Genomic DNA, 13,084 nt, shown 5'->3' with positions numbered 1-13,084 from the left:
CAGAGAGGTGACACCAGGCGCAGCCCACTTCAGGGCAAATGAGTACCGTTTTTTTTTTTTTTGTGCTCAGAGTATGTTTTTTATGTGCTTAGGAAATTAGTTTTTTTTTGTTGTTTTGTTGTTGTTTGTGCTCAGGAAATTAGTTTTTTTATGTGCTCAGGAAATTTGTTTTTTTATTTTATTTATGCTCAGGTCATGAGCCTTTTAATTTATTTATTACTGCACACGGTCAGTAGTGCAGGCTACAGTGTGACTGGTATGTGAATGTGGGGGTGACATACCTGCCAGTAAGGTGTGTCACCCTGGGTCATCGGGGAGAAGTTATCCCCACGACCGTGTGAATGTGGTATGAATGGACAGCGACACCATTGGGGCCTTGGCGCGGCATTGCTGCTCCCAAATCCTGCATGTTGGACTTGGGCTAATTCAATGTGATGTGGATGTGGTGTGTGTGAGCTAGGGACCACAGTGGTGTGCATGCGTGCATTCTCCTTGTGCCATGATGAATGTGTGTGTTTAATGTGCAAAGATTCCTACCACGAGGCATCTCCTGACTGCTCTTCCCTCAGCAGACGGGTAGCCTTGGTTAGGGGGGGACTGTGTGGTTCGGGGGGTCAGGTCATCACATATGTCAATCTCCAGGCCCTTTCTCATGGCGTAGTTGTGCAGCATGCAACATGCACCGATGTGCTATATCAAGAAATGTTGTTCGTACAAATTGTACTCCCGCGCTGACCTTGTGATATACAAAATTGCAAAAATAATAATAATAATATATATATTATAAATTGTGATAATTTCCTCACCACCTCTAATGGACGTATTATCTAAAAAGGTACCATGTATTTTTCAAAATAAATAATGAAAAATAAAATATATATATATATATATATATATATATATATATATATATATATATATATATATATATATATATATATATATATATATATATGATGAATATATATATATATGTGAAGATGGATAAACTCCTAGCCCTTACAAAATCTAGTGCGCCTAGGCGCTGATTAATAAAAAATATAAAATATAAACAATATAAAATGGATGTAAATATAAATATATAAATGTGATAAATATGCAAAATACAAAATAGTCCAGTGCAATCATGCAATAATAAGAAACTCTCAAAGTGTGTCTTCAGTTAGTGCCAGAATTAGTGCATTGCTGCAAACAATTTTCGTGACTTTTCCACCTTAAAGTGTCACCACCACCTCCTATTGCGCTATGTTCTCACCAGATTTAGAAAAATAAACTGCATGTAACCATATGGTGTGCGGTTCTCCACTGCTGTTTCCCGACTCTCTGCGCTCCTACTTTCTGTGGTTGGTTTATCACTCCCAGAATGAGAGGTTACAGCAGTATGCTGAACCTGCATGGGATAGCACAGAGGGAGAGGTGGGCTGCCGCGCTCCTGGGGTAGCAACAGCAGGAGATTGGTTCGTTGCGGCAGCCCCCTCCCCTGATTGGTCAGTTCGCGTGAGGCATTGCCCGCGCTGAGCGAGCCTATATAAGGGAGCGGCTGAGGCGATTCGCTCAGTCACGTCTCCTGACGAGCAGCGACGCCCACCTGCCCACCCTTCCCTGTCATGTTTGTCATAATAAGTCATGTTGTCGTCCGTATTGGGGGAGTAGTCGTCCAGCTTTTGCTGGATGGACAGCAATTAATTTTATTTTAACCACTTGAGATCCGCGCTATAGACGAAATACGTCCGCAGCGCGGCTCTCAAGTGCCAAGTGGCCGTTTAAAAACGGCCTTTTATGTGCATTACCCGCGCGCGCCACTGGGTGGCGCGCGGTGGGTAAAAACTGTCCCGACGCATCGCCGAAGACCCGATGCGTGTACCTGGCGGCCGCGATGTCCGCCGGGTACACGCGATCGTCGGTGACACGGCAGGTGACAGCAGGGACGTGGAGCTCTGTGTGTAAACACAGAGCTCCACGTGCTGTCAGAGGAGAGGAGACCGATCTGTGTCTCTTGTACATAGAGACACAGCATCGGTCCCCTCCCCCAGTCACCCCCCTCCCCCCACACAGTTATAACACACCCAGGCTACACAGTTAACCCCTTCCTCACCCCCTAGTGTTAACCCCTTCACTGCCAGTCACATTTATACAGTAATTCGTGCATTTTTATAGCACTGATCGCTGTATAAATGTGAATGGCACCAAATTTGTGTCAAAAGTGTCCGATACGTCCGCCGCAATATCCCAGTCCCAATAAAAATCGCAGCTCGCCGCCATTACTAGTAAAAAAAAAAATAATAAAAAAAATCATAATTCTGTTCCCCATTTTGTAGGCGCTATTTTGCGCAAACCAGTCGCTTATTGCGATTTTTTTTTTTTTTTACAAAAATACGTAGAAAAATACGTATCGGCCTTAACTGAGAAAAAAAATAGTTTTTTAAAAAAAAATTGGGATATTTATTATAGCAACAAGTAAAAAAAATATATATTTTTTTTAAATTGTTGCTCTTTTTTTGTTTATAGCGCAAAAAATAAAAACCGCAGAGGTGATCAAATACCACCAAAAGAAAGCTCTATGTGTGGGGAAAAAAGGACACCAATTTTGTTTGGGAGCCACATCGCACGACCGCGCAATTGTCAGTTAAAGCGACGCAGTGCCGGACGCTGAGATTTCGCCTGGGAACGAAGGGGGTTTATGTGCCCAGTAAGCAAGTGGTTAAAGTATAAAGTTTAGCCAAGATGGCCTTTTGTAATTTAATTTATTTAATGAGAATTTTTGTAACCCCCCCCCCCCACATTTTATGGATGACACCGTGGCCAATTTTACCAAAGCTAAATAAAAAAATGTTGTATCAAATTGTTGTTTGGTCTCTTTATTAATACCTCTGTACTAGCCCAAGAAAAAAGCTCATATGGTGTAGTACTTATTCATAAACTTTAAAACTTTAAAAACAATTTATCACTCACATTTTCCTGTGCCTAAAAACCGGCACTAGCTTATCCAGTATTACTATAAAAAAAGAATCAATCAAATAAAACCAATAGATAAAGGTTATATAATGATAAAACAGCGCTATGCATAAACATATAGATATAAGATGTTGGAAAAAAAGTCCATAGATCAGTGAGTCAGGTAAAGTTCAAGATAGTAACGGAAATGTTTTTCAAGGAATGGTAGTACACCCCCCACCGATTTCCAATCTTCACCAGAACGTGAGACACACTTCCCCTCTGGGGTTTACACTCACCAGAAGATCAATACAAAAGAGCCTTGAAATAAATCATCCTGATCGGACCTCCAACCTCATTCCAGAAGCAGCAAGGGATTTTTTTTAAAAACTCCAACCAGGGGTTCATAGAAAAAACAAATAGCACCAAAATAGTGTAATATCGCTTTAATAAATAAAATCCCGTATAATAACACACCCCGCTTCCTATCTACGTACAATGTATAAACTTGTAAATGAGCATAAGAAAAAAGAGTCAACTTCACCGCTCTCCTCCACACACAGGGGGTCGCGCTTGTGCTGGATGCACGCTGCCGAGGACACCTGATCTGATAGGGATGGTACAACGGTGGAACGCACTCTTCACAACTTCCTGGATACGCCGTCGTAGCCACGCCCTGACGCGTTTCGTCACTTCCGAACTTCAACAGCCCTCTGTTGAAGTTCGGAAGTGACGAAACGCGTCAGGGCGTGGCTACGACGGCGTATCCAGGAAGTTGTGAAGAGTGCGTTCCACCGCTGTACCATCCCTATCAGATCAGGTGTCCTCGGCAGCGTGCATCCAGCACAATCGCGACCCCCTGTGTGTGGAGGAGAGCGGTGAAGTTGACTCTTTATTCTCATGCTCATTTACAAGTTTATACATTGTACGTAGATAGGAAGCGGGGTGTGTTATTATACGGGATTTTATTTATTAAAGCGATATTACACTATTTTGGTGCCATTTGTTTTTTCTATGAACCCCTGGTTGGAGTTTTTAAAAAAAATCCCTTGCTGCTTCTGGAATGAGGTTGGAGGTCCGATCAGGATGATTTATTTCAAGGCTCTTTTGTATTGATCTTCTGGTGAGTGTAAACCCCAGAGGGGAAGTGTGTCTCACGTTCTGGTGAAGATTGGAAATCGGTGGAGGGTGTACTACCATTCCTTGAAAAACATTTCCGTTATTATCTTGAACTTTACCTGACTCACTGATCTATGGACTTTTTTTCCAACATCTTATATCTATATGTTTATGCATAGCGCTGTTTTATCATTATATAACCTTTATCTATTGGTTTTATTTGATTGATTCCTTTTTTATACTTTTAATAGATGTGCTTCATCTATTTTAAATAGCTGCTGCAATATATATATATCACCTCCGGTTTTTAACAGAGATTTTTTCTTTTGTTAAATTTTTATATATATATTATTTTTGACTTAATCCATTTCCTGTCCATCTTATATTAAAGCCTTTCCTTGGCGCCGGGAAGTGCACTGCGTAGGTTCCCTTTGAGCATTTTCTTTTGGTGCACTCTTTTATAAATATCCAGTATTACTGCTACCTCCCCGGCGTGCGTTTCGAGTTTCAGCCGTAGTGCGTCCCAGCATACAAGAAAAAAGTTTGTGCGGTGTTGTTTTCAGGGGCCAAGATCGTGTGACCTGGTTGTTGTATATGTGCGGTACCCCCGTGCCTTGCCGCGTTTCGAATTCTATGATCCGTCTTCAGAAAGCTGCCGGTGTACCCCTCGCTTGTCTCTTTATACCCTAAAATGTCTGATATTGCCTAATTGTTTGATCAATCGTGACCGCAAGTGGCGTCATTGAAAACCGGAACTCCCGATATCGCCATTTTGGAAGTGGTATATTACTGTTCTCAATCTAAGCTGTAGTATTCGCGGTCGGAAATGATGTCACCGGCACCGGAAATGCTGTTTCCACCATTTTGCTAAAGGCAAGCTATGCCCCTGGTGCTCAAACGACGGATATGTTGTCGGCGCCGTTATTTAAGTATACCAGTGGGACGTACCAGTGACCATGGATAAGCCTTACAATCGTATATGCATTTAACCTTTATTAAAAATTATTTAAAAATTATTTAAAAAACCTGCCTGAAAATCTGCTTGGGAAACTATTTACTACAATCTTATTGTAGCTTACCATTACTATTACTAGATGGGAATTGGGTTGTGCCTTACTTCTCTTATGTTAAGGTATTGGTTTTTATACTTTTGTGGCAAAACATCTTTTAGTGAAAAGCCACTCTTAGTGAAAGAAAGGCGGTGTTTTTATATGAAAAAAGGAGATATTTTTATAAATATGTATGTGCGCACATGTCCAACTGTGGAAATATAAAAGAATATATAATATAATAAAATTAAAATTAAAAATAAAATTAAATAAAATAAAAATAAAAATAAAAATAAAAAATAAAAATATATATAAAAAATATATATAAAAAATATATAATAAAAATAAAAATAAACATAAAATAAAAAATAAAAATAAAAATAAAAATAAAAATAATTAAAATAAATGGTTTTATTCCACAGGTGTGCACGTATGCAAGGTGGCACATTCAATAGTTCTCCAAAAAGCAATTTATATCTAATTCTATATTCATACCTTTTGGTTTAATCGTATCTAATTTAAAAATCCAATAAGTTTCGTTTTTTGAGATCTCTCTTGTTAGATTACTATTTCTCCAGTTTTTTTTCTTTTTGGTCTATTGCACAAATCTTTAATTTACTTGGGTCTCTATTGTGCTTTTCCCTGAAGTGCATGGAGACACTGGTATTTGTATCCCTTTTTTATTTTTTGAATATGCTCTCCCAGTCTTATTGATAGCTTTCGTGTGGTCCTACCCACATACTGTAGACCACAGTCGCACTCTAACACATATATTACATGAGTGCTGCTACAGGTTATTAATTTGTTTATTTTATATTTTTCATTGGTTGTGTTTGATTTAAATTCTGTGGTTTTCCTAGGGCCACTGGCTGTGCGGCAAGGTTTGCACCTTCCACATCTGAAGAAACCTTTTTGGTCTAGGAATGTCGAAATCTTTTTAGGGGGGTCAGGGACATTTCTTACGACAGTGTCTCTGATTCTTTTCGCCCTTCTGTACAGGAAGCTTGGTTTGTTGGGTACAATATCTCTCAATTGTGGATCTTCAAGGATTATTGGCCAAAACTTTTGTATAATTTCTTCCAGCTTTTTATATTCTGTGTTGAATCCTGTTATAAAGGATAGATCTTTCTTTTTCTTCTTTTCGTCCCTCTGTCCCTTATTCTCCAGCATGTTACTTCTGTCCATTAGTCCGACTATATCTCTAGTTTTCTCGAGTTTAGTTCTTTCATATCCCTTGTCTATGAATCTATCGATCAGTATGTCTGTTTGTGTGACTTAATCCTCAATGGAGGTACAGTTTCGCCTGATGCGGATGAATTGTCCCTTTGGGATAGCCTGCTTTCATTGTGGGTGGTGGCAGCTACTGTACGGTATATATCCGTTTCTATCCGTATCTTTAAAGTACGTTTTCGTATGGAGTTTGTTCTCCCTCTTGAATATTTCCAAGTCAAGGAACTGTGTGCAGTTTTTTTGAACGTTCACTGTAAATTTAATCCCATACTGATTGTTGTTAATGTGATCGATAAATTCTTTTAGTTCATTCTCATTTCCTTTCCACACGATTAATATATCATCTATGAATCGTTTATAGATGTGGAGGTGTGGCCAAGTGTTACCGAAGACTTCCTCCTCTTCCCACTTGTTTAAAAATATGTTTGCCACACTTGGTGCATATTTGTTCCCCATCCCCACACCCTTGATTTGACTGTAAAAATTGTGTTTGTGCCAGAAAAAATTGTTGTTCATGGCCATTCGCAGGCCTTCGAGAATTTTCTTTGTTTGAGTTTTAGTGCGGACTGCCATTTAAGGGCCCATGCCACTGCTGCCAGTGCATCTGGTTGTTTAATATTTGTGTACAGAGACTCCACATCTATTGTTACCAGTAGAGTGGACTCATTCACTTCAATATCCGTGAGTAGGTTAATCACATCCTTACTATCCTTTATGAAAGATCTACCTTTAGCTTCAAGAGGTTGGAGGAAAGTGTCCAAATATTCCCCCAACCTAGAATGTATGGCCTCGATGCCACTAATAATTGGCCTTCCGGGTGGTTTTGTTTTATTTTTATGCACCTTCGGTACTTGATATATAACTGGTATCCTAGGTGCTTTGGGTAGCAGGTACCTGCCTTCCTTTTTGTTTATTATGTGGTTCCTTATGCCATTGTTTAGGTATTCCCTCAACTTGGTTTTCAGTTTTTTGCTTGGGTTCTTCTTTAGGGGCTTGTACGTTGTTATGTCATTGACCAATCTGTCTAATTCCAGCATGTAGTCTTCTTTGGTCAATATGACCAGCCCCCCCCTTATCTGCTGGTCTTATAACCACATTATTACGCTTCTCTAATTTCTTTATCCCTTGCCATATCTTGTCACATTTTTCATCCTTTTGTGGTTGAATAGCTTTAATTTCTTTTTCCACTAATTTTTTAATTAGTACATCTACTCACACAACATGCACCGATGATCTGGCACACAAAGTTTGGGGAATACAACAGGGTCCCCCCGGACTTATCCAGGCATCGGAAACGGGACTTCAGGAGACCAAATGTGCATTCCACCACTGCACAGGTGCATATGTGTGCAGCATTGTAATTTCTCTCTCCTCTGATTTGGGGATTCCGGAATGGAGTCAGGAGATGGGGCCCAAGTGCATATGCAGAGTCACCTGGAAGGGAAAAGACAGGAAGATGTTAGTCGTGCATGTGCCCCTCGTGATGTCTGCATCATGGGGTCGGACAGTCATGCCTGACTCCCATGTCACTCACCAACTAGCCAGCTGTTCCCGTACACGTTCTGTTCGAATTATGTGTGGATGTTGCTTTGACGGTATATGTAGCTGTCGTGGATGGACCCGGGGGGGTTTGGCACGGACGTGCCATATGAGGCATGGGGCATCGGCTATCACCTGTACATTGATGGAATGCCAAAGCTTACGATTGCGCTATATGTGCTCTGTGGCAGGGGGGGGGGCATAGTGCCACATGTGTGCAATCAATGGCCCCCACGGTGCGTGGGAATCCTGCAATTCTGAAGAAATCCAGCATTGCCTTCTGCCACAGATGCTCACGGGTGGGTCTGATGATGTGGTGGGACATGCGTCTGAGGATTGCGGGGACAACCTGGTGCACGCATCTGCTCATGGTGGATTGTGACATCCCAGCCACGACTCCACTTGTACGCTGAAAAGATCCACTGGCGAGGAAATGCAGTGTTGCCAGTACCTTGACCAGTGGCTGAACTGCTTGTGCTCATTGTGTCTGGCTGGTGATGTCATCATGCAGGGTTGTGGCTAATTCCAGGATGGCATCAGGGCTGAATCTGAAGATGCGATACACCTCTGAATCACCCATGCCAAAGACGTTAATGCGCGTGCGGTATATCCTATCCCGTGCCCTCCTTCGTGCCGGTGGACCCATTAGTAGTGCTAGGACCACGGCTGCCCCTGGCATGTTGGCAGACAGATGTATTGTCCTGCAAGTGCTCAGCTCGTCCGTAACGGTGCTGCTGTAGCTGCTCTCCAGCTGACCTGTGCACGTCTGGTGCAGAGATAAACCAGCTTTTTGATGGAATAACTTTAGGCCAGACGTACAACTTACATGCACCACGTGTAGCCTGCGTCGGGCGCACGTACATTCGTGAATCGCCGTATCTCCCTCATTTGCATATTTGAATAGGAAATCAATGGGAGCGCCAGATGCGTCCAGCATAAATATAAGGCCACAATAAGCCGGCGTAGGAAAGTTACGTCGGTCGGAGAAAGCCTATTTTCAGGCGTATCTAGTTCTGTGGGTACAGCGCATAGATACGACGGCGCATATTTACACTTACACGGTGTATCTGTAGATACGCCGGCGTAAGTCTTTCTGAATCTGGCTATATATGTTTAGCACATATACACATTTTTTGAGTGTTTATGTTTGTACTGATAGTTTTATTGCTGTAACCTTTGTAATGAAAGGATTCTGCTAGTCCTCCTAGATGTCTATTTCTGTCTTCTGGATCAGAACATATTCTGTGGTATCCAGACTAATGAAGGGCCACCTTCTGGAATGGTCCATGTGTTTCCACCAAGGTATACTGTACATGCTGCATCATTGTAACCATCAGAAGCTTGGCTTCCCTACACTATTATATCTGTAGTTTTGTTCTTGAATAGATCATATAGCTCTATATTATTTCAGGTCCCAAGAGGTCAATGCTCCGAGGAATGTCTTCCGGGGTTCAGAAAATCTGTAAGAGAAGGATATCACCCATGTTGTTATAATTGTGCTCCGTGTTCAGAAGGAGAAATATCAAAACATTATGGTAAGATTTATGTTTCTTTAAGAATAAACTCTGATATTGAATTAGAAAATGAAAACATTTAAAGTCCTTTAAAGTGATTCTGTACACACTTTACACTTTGCAGGCCGAACATATCCCTAAATTGTATGAAATTAATGATTACTGATGGTGCCTTTCTGCACTTTTCTTCTACCTCTGACCTTAGTAAAAGCAACACACACAGTACACAAAAACACTAGCTAGACACACTGATAACCCCTTTATTATCTCTGATGTTTAACCCCTTCCCAGCCAGTGTCATTAGTACAGTGACAGTGCATATTTTTAGCACGGATTACTGTATTTGTGTGACTGGTTCATGCAAAGTGTCAAACATGTCAGTTAGTGTCAGATTGCCTGACACAATATCACAGTCCCTCTATAAGTCACTGATCACTGCCATTAATAGTATAAAAATAAATAAAAAATAAAACATAAATATGTACCACAGCTTTTCTACCACAGTTCACATAAGTCAATCAATATATGTTTATTGGAATATTTGTTTTAACAAAAACATGTTGCAGAATACACATTCAAAAATATATATATATATTTAATGTGTTTTATAGCGTACATTGTATTTAATTTTTTCAAGATTTTTTGTTTTTTTTTTGTTTATAGCACAAAAACACAGAGGTGATCAAAAAAAATACCTGGTCATAAAGGGGAGTAATTCTAGTCGAGGTCAAGTGGTTAAGGAAAAATACAGAAAAAATATTTAATTCTGTCAAATAGCTACCATGCCTAATGTTATTTTCACTTCTTTTTACTCTACAGACAGTAAACTCTGCAAGAAGTGTCCTGAAAATGAATGGCCTAACAAAGCTAAAACTATTTGTATTGACAAGGTCAATGAGTATTTATCATACGAGGAGGACATTCTAGTTTTATTTTTTTCTATAACTTCAGTCATATTTGCTACAACATCTCTCCTTATACTTGGACTATTTGTTTGGTTTCGGAGCACTCCCATAGTCAGAGCCAATAACCGGAACCTCAGCTTCATTCTGCTCCTCTCCCTCATACTGAGCTTCCTTTCTGTATTCCTGTTCCTTGGCCGTCCTGTGGATATTACCTGTATGCTGCAACAAGTCACTTTTGGAGTTCCCTTCACCATCTCAGCATCTTCTATCCTCGCCAAAACCATCATGGTCTTCATTGCTTTTAAAGCCACCAGACCTGGAAGCTCTTGTAGAAAATGGGTTGGAGTCAAACTTCCCAATACAGTCATGTTATTCTGCTCATCCATTCAGGTTATGAATTGCATTCTCTGGTTGTCCATCTCTCCACCATTTCAGGACTATGACATGGACTCCTATCCTGGGAAGATCATCATTCAGTGTAATGAAGGGTCAGTTATCGGCTTCTACTCTATGTTGGGTTATATGGGGTTTCTGGCAGCTGTGAGTTTTCTTCTGGCTTTCATGGTGAGGACATTACCGGACAGTTTTAATGAGGCCAAGTACATCACCTTCAGCATGCTGGTGTTCTGCAGTGTCTGGATTGCCATGATCCCGGCCTATCTGAGCACCAGAGGGAAATACATGGTGGCTGTGGAGATATTCGCCATACTGACCTCCAGTGCTGGAATATTATTGTGTATGTTTTCTCCAAAACTCTACATTTTACTTTTCAAACCTGAACTGAACACAAGAGGGACAATGCTGGGGAAGAGAATGTTGTAAATGTAACACATTGATTCAATGTATAATGCTGTAGATCAGATTAAACAAATTCAGCCATATTGTTACCGTCATATGGTGTTACTTCCTCTTCATGGGTTTTACTTCCTCTTTATTTCCCTGCAAAGATAATGCACATGGGAGCCGCCAGTCATGGCATGACTTCCTTTAGAAATGGCACCTGTGCCGTTGTCTATGGCGCATGCACCGTAGACATCAGCGCACGTCTCTATTGTAAATATCTCCTAAACCGTAGAGGTTTAAGAGATATTTCCAGCACCTACAGGTAAGCCTTAATCTAGGCTTGCTTGTAGGTAAAAGAGGTTGTACAGGGTGTAGAACCACTTCAATGGCAACCATACTGCTCATGCGGCCCACATTGAGATTACGTTTCAAACCCCTGCATATAGTATATGTAGTATATGTGCTCGGCGCTGGCTTCCACGACGAGGTTCGTAGGTGGTCAATCTCGCCGAGAAAAGTAGCGAGATTGACACAATATCACGGTCACCTACTTTATATAGGTGACTTTCACAATTTGAATTTAGAAATTTTGAATATAATATAATAGTATAGACTAAATAGAAAGAATGTAGATGGTTTCCAAAATTAGCATTTCATATAGAATAAAAAAATTGTCTTCCAAAACTATAATTTATGTTTCAAAAATTGAATTTTAAAAAGAAAATAATAGAATAGAATAAAATGGAAAGTATGGGCCAGATTCACAAATGAGATACGACGGCGTATCTCCTGATACACCGTCGTATCTCTGTTTCTATCTATGCGACTGATTCATAGAATCAGTTACGCATAGATAGCCATAAGATCCGACAGGTGTAATTGTTTTACACTGTCGGATCTTAAGATGCAATACCGCGGCCGCCGCTGGGGGGAGTTTGCGTCGTAAACCAGCGTTGGGTATGCAAATTAGGAGTTACGGCGATCCCCGGCGGTTTTTCGCGTTTGCTACGTCGCCGCTAGTATAGTTTCCCGTCGCAAAGTTAGTCGGTTTTTTTGGTGCCTTAACTTTACACAGCAATCGTATTGCTGTGTAAAGTATGGCCGTCGTTCCCGTGTCAAAATTTAAAAAATAACGTTGTTTGCGTAAGCCGTCCGGGGATACGGAATTACGCTACGTGCGTCGCCGTTCAAAAAAATTACGTCACTTCGCGCAAAGCACGGCGGGAGTTCGGAAACGGAGCATGCGCAGTAGGTCCGGCACGGGAGCACGCCTAATTTAAATGGCACACGCCCATTTGAATTGGCCCGCCTTGCGCCGGAGGCCGCCGGCGTAGGTTTTCATCGCAAGTGCTTGGTAAATCAGGCACTTGCGATGAAAAATTGCAGCGGTGTAACGTATCTAGGATACGTTACGCCGCTGCGATTCTACGTGAATCTGGCCCTATGTAACTGTCTTCTAAAACTTGAATTTCAAATTATGAATAAAATAGAACAGAATAAAATAGAAAGCATATAACCCTCTTCTGAAATGCTAATTTTGAACAGAAACAAATAGAAAAGAAAATAATATAATTTAATAAAATTCAAAGTTTGAAATATGAATTTCAAATGTTGAATACAATGGAATAGAAAGTCACCTTCTAAATTCCATTATTTCAAATACAATAGCATAGAATAAAATCTAAAGCCAAATTCCCATATTTGAACTTCAAAATTTGTATTTTATGTTTGGACATTTTAATTTTAAAATATGAATTCTGAATAGAAACAAACAGAATAATATAGAAATAATGTAGCCACCTTCCAAAAATTTGAATTTCAAACTTAGGATATAATAGAATAAAATAGAAAGAATATAGCTTTCATCCACAATTTAAATTTTGAATTTCAAAATTTTAATTAAATAGAATAAAGTAAAAAAGAAGGAAAATAGACATCATCTTAAATTCTAATTTTAAATAGAATAAAATAAAATAGAAACGATACATAACTAACTTTCAAAGTTTGAATT

The 13,084-nt window shown here is 40.2% G+C and overlaps 1 protein-coding gene across 1 annotated transcript; it reads left to right on the top strand.

Annotated features, from left to right (window-relative positions):
- Window positions 1-10,167: 10,167 nt before the first annotated feature.
- On the top strand, window positions 10,168-11,160 carry LOC120940371 (vomeronasal type-2 receptor 26-like). The gene has a single exon (XM_040353561.1). It carries the CDS (start codon window positions 10,168-10,170, stop codon window positions 11,110-11,112), a length of 945 nt encoding a protein of 314 aa, XP_040209495.1. The 3' UTR covers window positions 11,113-11,160.
- The last annotated feature ends 1,924 nt before the right edge of the window (window positions 11,161-13,084 follow it).

The sequence above is a fragment of the Rana temporaria genome, chromosome 1 (assembly GCF_905171775.1).
Source record: "Rana temporaria chromosome 1, aRanTem1.1, whole genome shotgun sequence".
Lineage (NCBI taxonomy): Eukaryota > Metazoa > Chordata > Amphibia > Anura > Ranidae > Rana > Rana temporaria.
This window is presented reverse-complemented; position numbering and strand designations above follow the sequence as displayed.

Excerpts from the sequence above, each read along its gene's own strand:
- LOC120940371 (XM_040353561.1), top strand. The coding sequence starts at position 10,168 with ATGCCTAATGTTATTTTCACTTCTTTTTACTCTACAGACAGTAAACTC.